General features: G+C 49.0%; 1 protein-coding gene across 1 annotated transcript in view; it reads left to right on the top strand.

Moving 5' to 3' along the window:
• The window catches only part of TDRD9 (tudor domain containing 9), a 113,129-nt gene that overhangs the window by 58,264 nt on the left and 41,773 nt on the right, over nucleotides 1-13,092 (top strand). Inside the window, exons 12-19 of the mRNA XM_057733575.1 lie at nucleotides 654-708; nucleotides 861-945; nucleotides 2,379-2,436; nucleotides 5,019-5,123; nucleotides 10,914-11,011; nucleotides 11,484-11,615; nucleotides 12,738-12,903; nucleotides 12,995-13,058. Coding sequence (XP_057589558.1) covers nucleotides 654-708; nucleotides 861-945; nucleotides 2,379-2,436; nucleotides 5,019-5,123; nucleotides 10,914-11,011; nucleotides 11,484-11,615; nucleotides 12,738-12,903; nucleotides 12,995-13,058 — 763 coding nt within the window. The remainder of the gene's footprint in view (nucleotides 1-653; nucleotides 709-860; nucleotides 946-2,378; nucleotides 2,437-5,018; nucleotides 5,124-10,913; nucleotides 11,012-11,483; nucleotides 11,616-12,737; nucleotides 12,904-12,994; nucleotides 13,059-13,092) is intronic.

The following is a 13,092-nucleotide window of genomic DNA, read 5'->3' on the forward strand; positions in this document are numbered from 1 at the left end:
TGGCGTTTTCGGTGTGTGTATGTCTATGTTCTTACGAGCACACTAGTTCTGCTGGAATAAAGGCCCATTCTTCTCCACTGTGACCTCATCTTAATTATGTCTGCAATGATGCTTTATTTGCAAATAAAGTCACATTCTGAGGGACTAGGGTTCGGACTTCCACATCTTTTGAGGGGACACAGTTCAATCCATATAGGCTCAATATTGGTAATTCAGGATGTGGCAAAATCACATGCAAACTTTACATATCAATGAACATTTTTGAACCTAATTAAAAGATTTTAGCATGTCTCTGTAGCCAAGACTTTTTATATATTATTTTTTGTTTGTAGAATTTTGCATAATCAATGTAGGACATTTGGAAAACCAGCGGGGGAAAAAGAAATGCAAAATTACTCATATGGCCAGCACTCACAGACAGTCATTGTTGTAGAAGGGAAAACATAGAAAGAATATGGTTTTTCTTATATTTTTGAGTTACTAGTAGTCAGTGTCGTACATTTTTCACTTGTAATTCTGATATATTTAGGTGAAGAGGGTAAAGTCAAATGAAATGAATTGGTAGAGCCATCTTTGAAAAAGATGTCATCTTAATTGAAAGGTTGTTTTTTAGAGAGAAATAAAAATCCCCCCCCCCTTTTTTTCTTCCCTAGGTCTGGGTGAGATAAACTATATGCATGAACTTCTCACAAACATGATTCATAAAAGGTGAGTTTCAAATGATACTGTTATATTTTTACTTGTAAAGCATTGTATTGTTTCTGCCTTAAATAATTTCAGTTATCTCAATGAGTAGTTATTCATTTTCATATGTATATCTACCCTTTATGCATATTTTATTTCATTTGCTTCTTTCCCAGGTTACAGGTCTATCCACTCCATTCAAGTGTGACTTTGGAAGAACAGAATAACGTGTTTCTAAGTCCAGTGCCTGGGTACAGAAAGGTAGGACCACTGGGAGACCAGTTCTGAGCACTTAGATACATTTTCCTTAGATTAGAGCCTCTGCCAGCGAGGCGTGCTGACGTTCTGCTGTTTGTACAGTGTGGTCTGAGCTTCTGGTTAGTCACCCAAACAGGTACTTGCCTGACTAGCCAGGTGTGTTATTTCATTTTGTCTTTATTTTGTAAATGAGTTCGCTAAGGGTTTTTATTTCCTCAGCCTCAGGACGTTGTTTCTAGTGGATTTCAGTCCCTCTTACTCCCAGCAGTTCTCACACTGTGGGACTGTTCTCTTGTCCCTGGCACTGCTGTGGACACTTAGGTTAGAACCCACATTCTTAGTCCTGGTTTAAGAATGTTTCTTTAATTTTTTTTTAGTGTGTGGACGACGGGATTGTCTTATCACAGCCCTTCTAGTGCTGCTTGAGATCATCAGGGACCCTCAACGTGCAGCCCAGCCCCTCATTCCAGTGGGAAGGTTCTGATCTCCAGGGGCAGCCTAGACGTTGCACAGCAACTCAGGGCTCTTAAGCTCCACAGCCCTTCCTGGAGATGTTGGCCTGGTTGTGCTCTGGGCCCTGGGTAATTCCAGGAGCTCTGAAGCTACTGTATCTGAGGTCAGGGAGAGCTGACTTTGCCCCATTTCTTGCCTGCTGCTTTCATGCACCTGCTGTGTTGCATGGACCTGCTTTTCTGTACTTCAGGGGCTTCCGCTGGACCCCTGAGAATGATTCCACCAGTAAAAGGCTGTAACTTTACATTGAGGTATAGGGTTAAGAGCATACGTGGGGAATTGGACAGGTGACATGGCTCTCTGTCACCTGTAGGTGTGTGCCTCTGAGCACATCGCTTCTCTAAGACTCATTTTACAGTTTGAAAGTAGAGCAATAGTATTTACTTTGCAGAGCTGTTAGGAGGGTTAATTATAATAATATATGTCCGTAAATTGTAGTAGTGCTGCACTGCACTGTAGTAGTGCTACAGTGTCTGACGCAAAGTAGGTGTCCAATAAATGGGTGCTGGGACTACAGGTGATAGCTAATATTCATTGAGCACTTGGTTCATGCAGGAGCAGTTCTAAGCATTTTACATTTATTAACTCAAATAATAGGGTAGATATTATTGTTATCTCAGTTTTATAGATGAGAAAAATGAGGTCAGGGCCCAGGGTCCCCACTAGGGTGGAGCAGGGCTGGGATTCAGAGCGGCTTGGCTCTGAGCCCGCCCTGCACTGCCGCCGCCTCCCCGTCCCCACCCCCAGGACCCTTGGCCAATTGTGACTTTTGTATAAAATAGAAAATATGACTAATTTCAAAATTTGAGTCCAGTATTTTTGCCTTTAAATAAGTTTTGAGTTTGAGTTGTTTTTTTAAATCTTGCCTAATGATTTCCTGTATGTAGTGAGCATGTCAGATCCTTTTCTTTGATGTTTGACAGATCATTCTGTCCACCAACATCGCAGAGAGCTCTGTCACCGTTCCAGACGTCAAATACGGTGAGAGCCTTCTGTTTTCCTCACAGCATAAACCATCGGAGCTGTGGGCCTGTGTGTCCCTCAGGGGTCGTTCTTCCCCCTCTTCCCCGTCTCTCCCCTGTGCTGCAGGAGAGAACACAGGAAGGTGGGTTCAGGAGTTTCTCCTGTACCTTTGTCCCCCACGCCCTCCTCTGAGCGCACGCGCAGTCTCTGGGGTGCGCTTCCTGAGTAACACGGGAGGAGATGACTGCTGCCGGGGTCTGCGGGCAGTAGAGCTTTGGGGCAGCCCCCGCTGGACATCGTGATGGGGGGAGGGGCCCAGTGCTCCCTGTTGCTGGAGGTCGTTGAGAAGGACACCCTGTCAACCACTCAGAGTCTGGTCTCCCGCGTGTGTGCCCCTCATGACGTTGTGAGGCTGCGTGACCTCGTGTTTGGGAGCCTGGGTGTGCCGGGCACTGTCCTTGGTGGTCGGCGTCCAGGGTGAGTGAGACATGTTGTCTTCTGGTAGGAGAGACAGACAGTTAGCAGGTAAAATAACGTGTGATTTCAGGTCGAGATACGTGTTATGGAGGAGAATAAGTCAGAGGAAGGGCTACAGCTGGGAAAATGACTGTTTAGACGGGGCGGTGTGGGAGCATCTCTGGGAGGCCATGGTGGCTGAGGAAGGCTGGGCCTGGGTGAGGCAGGACCGTGCGAAGAGGCGGAGCAGGTGTGAGGAGCACCACGGTGGCCACTGTGGCCGGAGCAGACCACCCCGGCCCAGGGCAGTCCTGTCCGTGCCAGGGGCTGCCCCAGGTGCTGGGGAGACAGCGCACAGCCGCGAGTCTCTGTTCTCCTGATGCCCGAGGTGGCGTGTCCGAGGAAGAGGTGGGGGAGCGGGGCGGGGGTCAGGGAGGGACAGCTGGGGCCGCGGGGCGGGGCGGCGGGCTTGTTTACTGAGGGGTTGGATACAGAGGTTTCACACGGCCGCGGGGAGCTGAGATGCCAGGCAGATGTCGCAGTGGCGACCTTGAGGGGATTAGGGTTTGGGTTCAGGCTCCGGGAGGCCTGGGGAGCAGGAGGGGGCGGTTCAAGGTGGGGGAGATGGAGGCGCGTCCGTGAGGCCTGGGAGCAGGTCAGCAGGTGTTCTGAGCAGCAGGCTGCGGGAGGCAGGGTCGGTGCGGAGGCGCTGGAGGCGCGAAGGCAGCAGGCGATGGAGGGCAGACGGGCCGGGAGGCCCAGAGGCTGCGGCTGAGCTGGGAGCCCGGGCGTGGTGCAGGGGAGGGGGCAGGCACACGGTGGGTGGTTTGGCCCCCACTCTGGGGAGAAGGCCGATGTGGGGGGCGTGCTGCTGAGGGGGCCGCGAGGTCCTCTAATGGCCTCTGCTTTCCCCCTGAGCCAGAGGCAGGGCCTCAGCTGAAAGTGAGAAGGACAGAAAGTGCCAGAGGTGTGAGGAGGCCGGACAGGCGGGGATCCTGAGTCCTGAGGGCTGCTGGCCACCAGGGACGTAAAGGGCGTGTCTGCCCACGGCCGGCTGTGTCTGTCTCTGGCTCTCCTGCCGCCTGAGCTGCGTGCGCGGTGGTTGGGGAGTGGGGTCATTCCCAGAGCAGAGGGGTGGGAGGCCTGGGGCCGGGGCAGATGCCAGGAGCGGTGACAGTGGGGGCTGGGGCCCTGTGGCTTGGTCAAGAGGGGAGGAAGGTCGTTAGGCGGAGGGGCAGGGCCGCTAGCGGGTCCTGATGTGGACAGATCGTAGGTCCATTTGCAGGGATTAAGGACTGCTGGGGTAGGGCTACAAGACTGGGAGAGGAAAGAGCTCTGGTTCCAGAGAAAGATGCTTGCAGTGGAGACTGAGGAGGGGTGTCGAGTGGGGCGGTGGGAGGGAGATGCCGAGGCAGGTGGAAGACGGGGTCATGGAACTGAGGGCCTGGGTGCTGCTGGCACCATTTTTATGAGAACTGAGATCCCCAAACATGGTGGGAGGAGTGTTCAAGGGCCCTGGGCAGCCGGCCAGGAGGGGTGGTGTTGGTGGTGTAGGTAATGAACAGGAGGTTCTCGAGGGGGGACACAGCACTGAGGAGTGGGCTGAGCACGTGGGGGTGCCAGCCAGCCCCGCCTCAGCTACCCCCCACTCCCCGAACTCGCCTGGTTTCCTTAGATGGACAGGGAGGGTCGGTGCTGGGAAGAGCCGCAGGGGCTCCTGTCCCTGGGTTTTGCAGGCGAGGACACTGAAGCACAGAGACACAGAGCAGCTCTGCCCCCACCCCCCAGCACACACATGGGATTGGGGCCTGGCATTCCCCCACTTCAGCTGTGCTTCTGCCTGGCCCCATGCCCCGCGCAGCTGGTCTGGTGCTGCAGCTCACATAGGCTCTTATTATGACATGTGGGCTCTTACAGGGCATATGTTCTTTCTGTCCAGACGGCCCATCCTTAGAAGAAAGAATGTGACCACAGCCTCCCTGTCGTGGGCAGCTGGGAATGGGCAGTGCCTTTCTGAGGCTTCTGTGTGTACACTCATTCTAAAGGCTGCGTGTTTCATAAATTGTCTTTTCACTGAACTTGGTGATTGTGACACAGTTATTTCTTGCTAGCCTGGTACTTACATTCCCTCTTTTAAATGACAGTTATAGATTTTTGTTTGACCAGAACCCTGGTTTGTGATGAAGATACGAATTATCAGAGCCTGCGGTTGACTTGGGCCTCTAAAACCAGCTGTGACCAGAGGAGAGGTGAGGCGCCTGCATCCCAGCACAATCGCAGCAGTTGGTGGCACGTTCGGGTGTCTTTTTACGTTTTTTGCTTTTTGTATGTTTAAGTCTAATCCAGAGATTTCCTTTATTGTAACTGGTTTTAAGTTTTAAGCAACAGCATCTCACACTGTCAGACTGTTTAAATCCACGTCCCTCTTCCCATCCATTGCAGTAGGCGAGAGCCTTCGCACATGCTGGACGGGCGTCCTGTCATCTTTCTCAGTGACTAGTGACGGAAGCTGTGCGGGTCACTTGTTAATTGCTGCTGGTCCTTCCTCTGACTCCTCTCCAAGTTTTGATCCTTCTGGGGTGACGTTTCCTGAGCCTAGTGGGCTCCACAGAAGGGTCAGCCTTTGCTGCGAGTGCACACAGTGCATCGCTGAGGAGTGGAGGGTGTGGGCTCGTTTGTCGGGGCCTGGGGAGCTCTGGCCACAGTAGAGGAGCAGTCGCCCGTGAAGAGTCTCCAGGGCACAGCCTTCTCACCATGGACCGCAGCTCGCCTTGTGCTTTATCAGGGAGCCTTTGGGGAGGGCAGGCGAAGAACGGCGCCAGGAGTGCCTGCTGGCTTGGGTCATAAAGCTGCCGAATCAGAAACCAGAATAGAGGCCACACTTCCCGGATGCCCGCCACAGGCCAGGCCTGAGTCTTGGTGTTTTCCGTGTTACTGGCGCGTTTGCTCCTCACCACCCCCACAGTGAGGTAGCACTGTTAACACCCCCACGTCTCGGCGACACAGCTGACACGCAGAGGGGGAGTAGCCTGCTAGGGTCACCTGGGATGTGCCGGGGCTGAGACGGGCTGCAGCCCGCATCCTTCAGCGCGCTGCTGTGTCACCTCTCCTGAGATGACTTGCCCGGAGGAGGCTTAGGAGAGAACGGTTAAGGAGTCACTGAAATACCGTCATAAAGAGCTTCTCATCAACTTGGAAAAACCTTACAATCGTCTCACCCCACCCCCCCAAAAAAGAACCCAAACATAAAATTATGCTTAGAGGAAATGACTAGAAATAGATAAACAAAAATGTTTAAAATGATAATCTTTGGGTCAGTCTTAAGATTTTAGGAATTGTATGCTTTGTCTTTTTGTATGTTCAAAATGTCTATAATTAGAAAATTCTTCCCATGCAGGAATTTGCAAGAATAGTATGTAGAGTCCCTTGAACCCTGGTCCCAGCATCTCAGCTCGTTAGCGGTGACACCCCCTCCCCCCCACCTCCATGCAGTGTCAGCCTGGGCAGCTGATGTCAGCACAGGGCTGGACCACGGACCCTAGTCAGCTCCCCAGGTTCGCACCGTGTGGGCTCCTCTCCAGTTGGTCCAGTGTAGCCACTGCCACGCTCAGGGCAGGGAACTGTTCTGGCTGCTTTGGAGGAGCTGCCTAGTGTTGCCTCTTTAGTCATGCTGCCCCTGCCACGCTGCCAGCCACAGACCCGCTCTCATAGCCACGGCTGCAGCCTTTCAAGGGTGTTATTTAGGTGGAATCATACTGCATGTAACCTTTTGAGATTGGCTTTCTTCACTTGCTGTAGTGTCCTTAAGCTCCATCCAAGTTGCTGCGTGTATCAGTAGTTCCTTCCCTTTTTTTTTGGCTGTGTTGGGTCTTTGTTGCTGCGCGCAGGCTTTCTCTAGTTGTGGTTAGCGGGGGCTACTCTTTGTTGTGGTGTGCAGGCTTCTCAGTGTGGTGGCTTCTCTTTGTTGCGGAGCCTGGGCTCTAGGCACACGGGCTTCAGTAGTTGTGGCTCGCGGGCTCTAGAGTGCAGGCTCCGTAGTTGTGATACATGGGCTCAATAGTTATGGCACGTGGGCTCAGTTGCTCTGTGGCATGTGGGGGCTTCCTGGACCAGGGATTGAACCCATGTCCCCAGCACTGGCAGGTGGATTGTTAACTACTGTGCCACCAAGGAAGTCCAGTAGTTCTTTCCCTTTTTATTGCTGAATAATATTCCATTGTACTTTGAAGATGAGTAAAGGGAAACCTCACTAAGATGGAGTGGGGAGGTCAGAAGGGGCTGCTCTCGTGCAGTACCACTTGAAGTACCACTCCAGCTCAGCTACAGGAAGGGCTGTCAATCGCAGACAGCAACAGAAGAATCGGCAACAAGAAAGAAGCATCGTGTGCCTTGCGTCTCCCACATGAAAGCATCTGTCCCAGCAACTCGCCCAACAATAAACCGTCTCCACCCTGAAGTCTCACTTCTCTCCAGTGGACTTGTGTTCAAAACAGTCCCTCCCAGCTTCCTCCTTTTTCTCCAGAAAATAACGTTCCTCTTCGTTATTTGGGACTCCCCTGTGGTTTTTGCCACAGCTTGCTTGTCCCAGGTTGCGGTTCTCAGTTGTTTCTAAATAAACCCGTTTTTGCTGGTAAAATTACTGTTTTATTTTTAAGGTCAACAATACTGTTAACCTGTTGAAGGACATTTGAGGTGTTTCTAGTTCTTGGTGTTACAAATAAAGTCACTGTGAATGTTGCTGTACAAGTTTTTGTGTGGACATAAAATTTGCTTTCTCTAGGATAAAAGCCCAGGAGTGCAATTACTGGGTGGTATGGTAAGTGTATGTTTGCTTTTATAAGAAAATGCCCTAGACTATCTCCATGGTGGCTGTACCACTTTACAGTCCTACCAGCATCGTGTGAGATCCATTTTTTCCACGTCCTTGCCAGTATTTGGTGTCTGCCATTTTTTATTTTAGCCGTTCTAGAAGGTACATGATAATATCTCATTGCAGTTCTCATTTGCATTTCCTTAATGCCAATGAGGGTAAATATCTTACACTTATTTGTCTTCTGTGTTTCTTCAGTGAAACATCTGTTCAGGTCTTTGGCCTATTTTCTAATTGGATTGTTTGTATTTTACTATGGAGTTTTGTCCCAAAACTCAACTCTACTTTGTCGTTTAATCCTCTTAACAGGGTGTCTCATAGAGAAGAAGCTTTAGATTTTGCTGTGCTCTCCTTTGTCAGTTTCTCACGTTACAGGTTGTGCTTATGGTGTCCTCTTGTAGGAACTCTTCGCCCAGCCCCAGGTTGCAAAGGTTTTTCTCCCGTGTTTCTTCTAGAAGTTCATAGAGATGTTTTGCTTTGTATCTGTGATCTATTTGCAAGTTTTGTAGATGGTGTGAGGTTTGCCTGTGGAGTCCCAGGGCTTCCAGCACTGCTGTCCTCCTTCCAATGGAAGCACTTCTGAGCCTTGTGAAACACCGCTGTGGTGTGCTTGTCTGGGTCTGTTTCTGATTCTTCTTTATGCTCTGCCGTCTGCGTGGTCCCCTCTGCTGGCACCGCACTGCCTTGGTCACCGCGCAGTAAGACTCAACACAGCGCGGTTGGGTTCCTCCCGCTCTGCTCTTTATTTTCAGAATTGCATTAGCGAGGCTACTCTGCCTTCCTCAGAGGCTGTAGAATAATCTTATCTGCACACGCACACACACACACACACACACACACACGCCTCCTGTGACTTTGCTAGGTGTTGTGTTAATGCTGTCCGTCAGTTTGTGGAGAACTGATATATTTGCTGCAGTGAGCCTGCCCATCCCTGGCCACAGCGTGTCTCCGTTTATTTAGGTTGTCTTTGGTTTCTTTAATCAGTATTGTGTTATTTGCAGCATACAGATCCTGTATATGTTTTGCTAGATTTACAGCTAAGAATTCAGTTTAATTTGGAGTGATGTATTGATAGTGATGGCATTTTAAATTCCATCCAGTGTTTCTTTCTAGTGTGTAGAAATGTGATTGATATTTGTATGTTGATATTGTATCCTGTGACTTGCTGATTTCACTGATTAGCTCTACGAGGTGATTTTGGTTTTGTTATTATCTTGGGATTTTCCATTTAGACAGTCCTGTCATTTGAAGATACGGGGTGGTGGGATGGCGGCAGAGGCAGAAGTCTGGACTCTGCACTCAATCTCCTGGTGGCAGGGGAACTCTCGGGGGTGGGGGGGGGGGGAGGGGGAATGGGTCCAGGCTCCACAGATGGGGAAGGAAAGCACCTCCCTGGGCTGCTCCATTTTTTTTTTTTTTTTTTTTTTGCATTTTAATATAATCTTTTATTTTATTTTATTTTTTTTATTATTTTATTTTATTTTTTTGGGGGGTACACCAGGTTCAATCAACTGTTTTTATACACATATCCCCATATTCCCTCCCTTCCTTGACGCCCCCCGCCTCGAGTCCCCCCCACCCTCCCTGCCCCAGTCCTCTAAGGCATCTTCCATCCTCGAGTTGGACTCCCTTTGTTATACAACAACTTCCCACTGACTATTTTACAGTTGGTAGTATATATATGTCTGTGCTACTCTCTCGCTTCTTCTCAGTTTCCCCTTCACCCCCCGCCCCCTCCCATACCTCGAGTTCTCCAGTCCATTCTCTGTATCTGCTTCCTTGTTCTTGTCACTGAGTTAATCAGTACCATTTTTAGATTCCGTATATGTGAGTTAGCATACAATATTTGTCCTTCTCTTTCTGACTTACTTCACTCTGTATGACAGATTGTAGTTCTATCCACCTCATTACATAGAGCTCCATCTCATCCCTTTTTATAGCTGGCTGCTCCATTTTTTAAAAGCTGAGTATTTGTGGGACTTCCCTGGTGGCACAGTGGTTAGGAATCCGCCTGCCAATGCAGGGGACATGGGTTTTGAGTCCTGGTCCAGAAAGATCCCACATGCCATGGAGCAGCTAAGCCCGTGCACCCCAACTACTGTAGCCCGTGCGCCTAGAGCCTGTGCTCCACAGCAAGAGAAGCCAGTGCAATGAGAAGCCCACGCACCGCAGTGAAGAGAGGAGCCCCCACTCGCCACAACCAGAGAAAGCCCGTGCACAGCAATGAAGATCCAACAGAGCCAATAAAAAATGAATAATACATAAATGAATTTATTAAAAAAAAAAAGCTGAGTATTTGTGAAGGACCCCCCTGCCACCCTCCTACTCTTTCTCAGATTTTATTATGTTTTGGGATAAAAGAGTTTCCATTGCACAAGCAATACCATCACAAGAGAATAGCCATTTACAGGATGGTTTCCGTGGGCCAGGCCTGGGTTGAGCTCTTCGCTTGTGATCACTCATTTCATATGAAGCTGTTGTCTTGAAGGACATTTTTGCAGAGGGGTTGGGACGGGGCACAACCAGCTGTTGCGCTGGGGAAGCGTGGCTTTTCTCGCCAACTTGATTACTTTTGTTCACTGACCTCCATATTTTTGCCAGTATGAACTGTGCATTTGCAGGAGGTGTGTGGTATTTCAAGTGTTTTGATTGCGATTGCATTTTGGGGCCAAGGTGATTCTCCTTAGAAATATGCATTGGATTTTATACTATATGTCACTGAGTAGGAGTCAGCACTTAATCTTGTATGTATAAAATCACTTCTTTTTAATTTTTATTAGAGTATGGTTGCTTTATAATGTTGTAGTAGTTTCTGCTGTACAGCAGAGCGAATCAGCTATACGTACACATGTATCCCCTCTTTTTCGAATTTCCTTCCCATTTAGGTCACCACAGAGCATTGGGTAGAGTTCCCTGTGCTGTGCAGTAGGTTCTCGTTAGTTATCTATTGAGTGCTTTATACATAGTAGTGTATATATGTCAATCCCAGTCTCCTAATTCATCTCACCCACAATCACTTCTAACACTGACTTATTCTGAAGTTTTTACTGACCTGGTTTGGTAGAAGAAAACGAAAGTTTTCCTTAATATTTAATGGTTATTCTTAAATATATCTTTATGCTGATGTTGAAGTAATTAATACCAAAGTTCAAATGTTTTTCCTTCGAAGGCCGTGCTGGACGAGTGTCTAAAGGATACTGTTACAGACTCGTACACAGGGACTTCTGGGGCAGCTCCATCCCAGACCGCGCCGTTCCCGAGATGTTGGTAATAAGCTTTGGTCGTCTTCATGGTTTGTTTTTTATGGACAGTTTTACTGAACGGTCTAGGTAATATCATTTGGAGCTTTGTATAATTTTGATCCCAGAAAAATCACTTCTGACCAGCCTTTCTGGCCCTGGAGGACTGTCCACAGATGCTGCTGCTGTGCTTTGGTAGTTGGTGCTGTGGAACTGTCTGTCCTCTCCTCTGCCTCCCTCCCCCTCTCCCTCTCACCCCGCTTCCTCGCCTTTCTTTCTCACCCCTTCCCTTTTCCATCTTCCCTTCTTTCTCTCTCTCTCCCTCTCCCCCCTTCATCTCCCCTTTCTCTCTCTCCTTTTCCCACCTCTTTCTCTATTTTCCTTTCGTCTCTTTCTCTCCTTCTCCCTTCTGCTCCTCTCTCTAAACTACTAGTCATGAGAATAGGTGAATTGATTTACTTATTTTTACTGTTTATAAATTTAAGTTTTGTTCTTTTCAGCGCTGTCCGTTGGGAAGCACAATATTGAAAGTGAAATTACTTGATATGGGTGAACCGAGGGCTCTGCTGGCAACGGCCCTTTCTCCGCCTAGTCTGAGTGACATTGAACGTACCATCCTTCTGCTAAAGGAGGTGGGACCATCTGATATTTGTTCTTGACGGGAAAAGTTAAGATTTTTTTAGTGAATTTTTAAAGTTTCATACTTGTGGATGTTTTTAGTTATTTATTTATTTATTTGGCTGTGCTGGGTCTTAGGTGTAGTATGCGGACTCTTTCAGTTGTGGCGTGCGGGGTCTAGTTCCCTGACCAGGTATTGAACCCAGGCCCCCTTCACTGGGAGCACGGCGTCTTAACCGCGGGACCACCAGGGGAGTCCCCCATCATTGTGGATACTTTAAGGTTATTTTGACAGTTGTAAATGATCAGCATTTGCTTGGAAAAGCACGTCACAAGTACTTGTTGATTCCAGATTTTACATATGTTGTTCAGACCAGCTTTGCTAGTTGTCTGAAGCTGAAGCTCCCGCTCTCTCACCTCCCATCACTCCCCCTGCGGGACTGCTGTTTGCTGGTGGGTGAGAAGCCTGGTTAGGAGGCGGCCGCCAGTGGAGGAGCTCTGTTCTCCTGTCCTGGCTCCGCTGCCTCCTCCCCACTGCCCTCTAGCTCTGCTCCTCGCCCTCACACAGGCCTTTTCTCTCCCTGTTGCTGGAAGCCCTGCTCTGTTCCCGTGGCGTCTCTGACTTGACTCTGGCTCACGCTCTGCTCTTGTTCCTTGCAGCCAGGGCACCTCCACCTGTGGGGCTGTGGACATTCAGCCTCTGGCCCTAAGACGTGGGGCTGCCTCCGATACCTCGGATACTTGCTCGGGTGTCTATAAGATATGCTTAGTCAAGTTGAGGACGTGTCTTTGTGCACGCAGTCTGGAACATTTTGGTTGTGAGTGGCCGCGTGATGTGGTGGTTGCATGTGTGGTTAGGGTGTACGTGCTCGTTGGGTTGGGAGTTGACCAGGCCTTTGCGGGAGTGTCCTTGAGTGCTCTCTCCCAGCATTAAAAAGTAACAAAATGTGTTCTGAGTTTCAAAAAACAAGTTAAAAAAAAGCTTCAGGATCAATCTTTCCTAAGTTGGCTTAGATGTCTTTCAGAATCTTATGCACCAAAATTTGGTCATTTCCTGTTTTAAACTCCCTGCCTTAAGGAAGAAAAGAGAGTGAATAGATCCGTGCTTGCTAATGGCATTAATTTATTTTATAAAGGTTGGAGCACTTGCAGTGAGTGGGCAGAGAGAAGATGAAAACCCCCATGATGGTGAATTGACCTTCTTAGGAAGAGTTTTAGCCCAGCTTCCTGTTAATCAGCAGCTTGGTAAACTCATAGTCCTGGGACATGTGTTTGGCTGTCTAGACGAGTGTCTTATCATCGGTGAGTGTGGGAGCCGAGGAGTGGTGATGGGGGGTGTGGTGCAGGGCCCCCCCAGCAGTCTTACCTTCTCTCTGTTTTTCTCTCTTGTTAGCGGCATCTCTTTCTTTGAAGAATTTTTTTGCGATGCCTTTTAGGCAGCATCTTGATGGATATAGGTATTTAACATTCATATTTTCAAACGTCACTGTG

Source organism: Hippopotamus amphibius, chromosome 4, assembly GCF_030028045.1.
Source record: "Hippopotamus amphibius kiboko isolate mHipAmp2 chromosome 4, mHipAmp2.hap2, whole genome shotgun sequence".
Lineage (NCBI taxonomy): Eukaryota > Metazoa > Chordata > Mammalia > Artiodactyla > Hippopotamidae > Hippopotamus > Hippopotamus amphibius.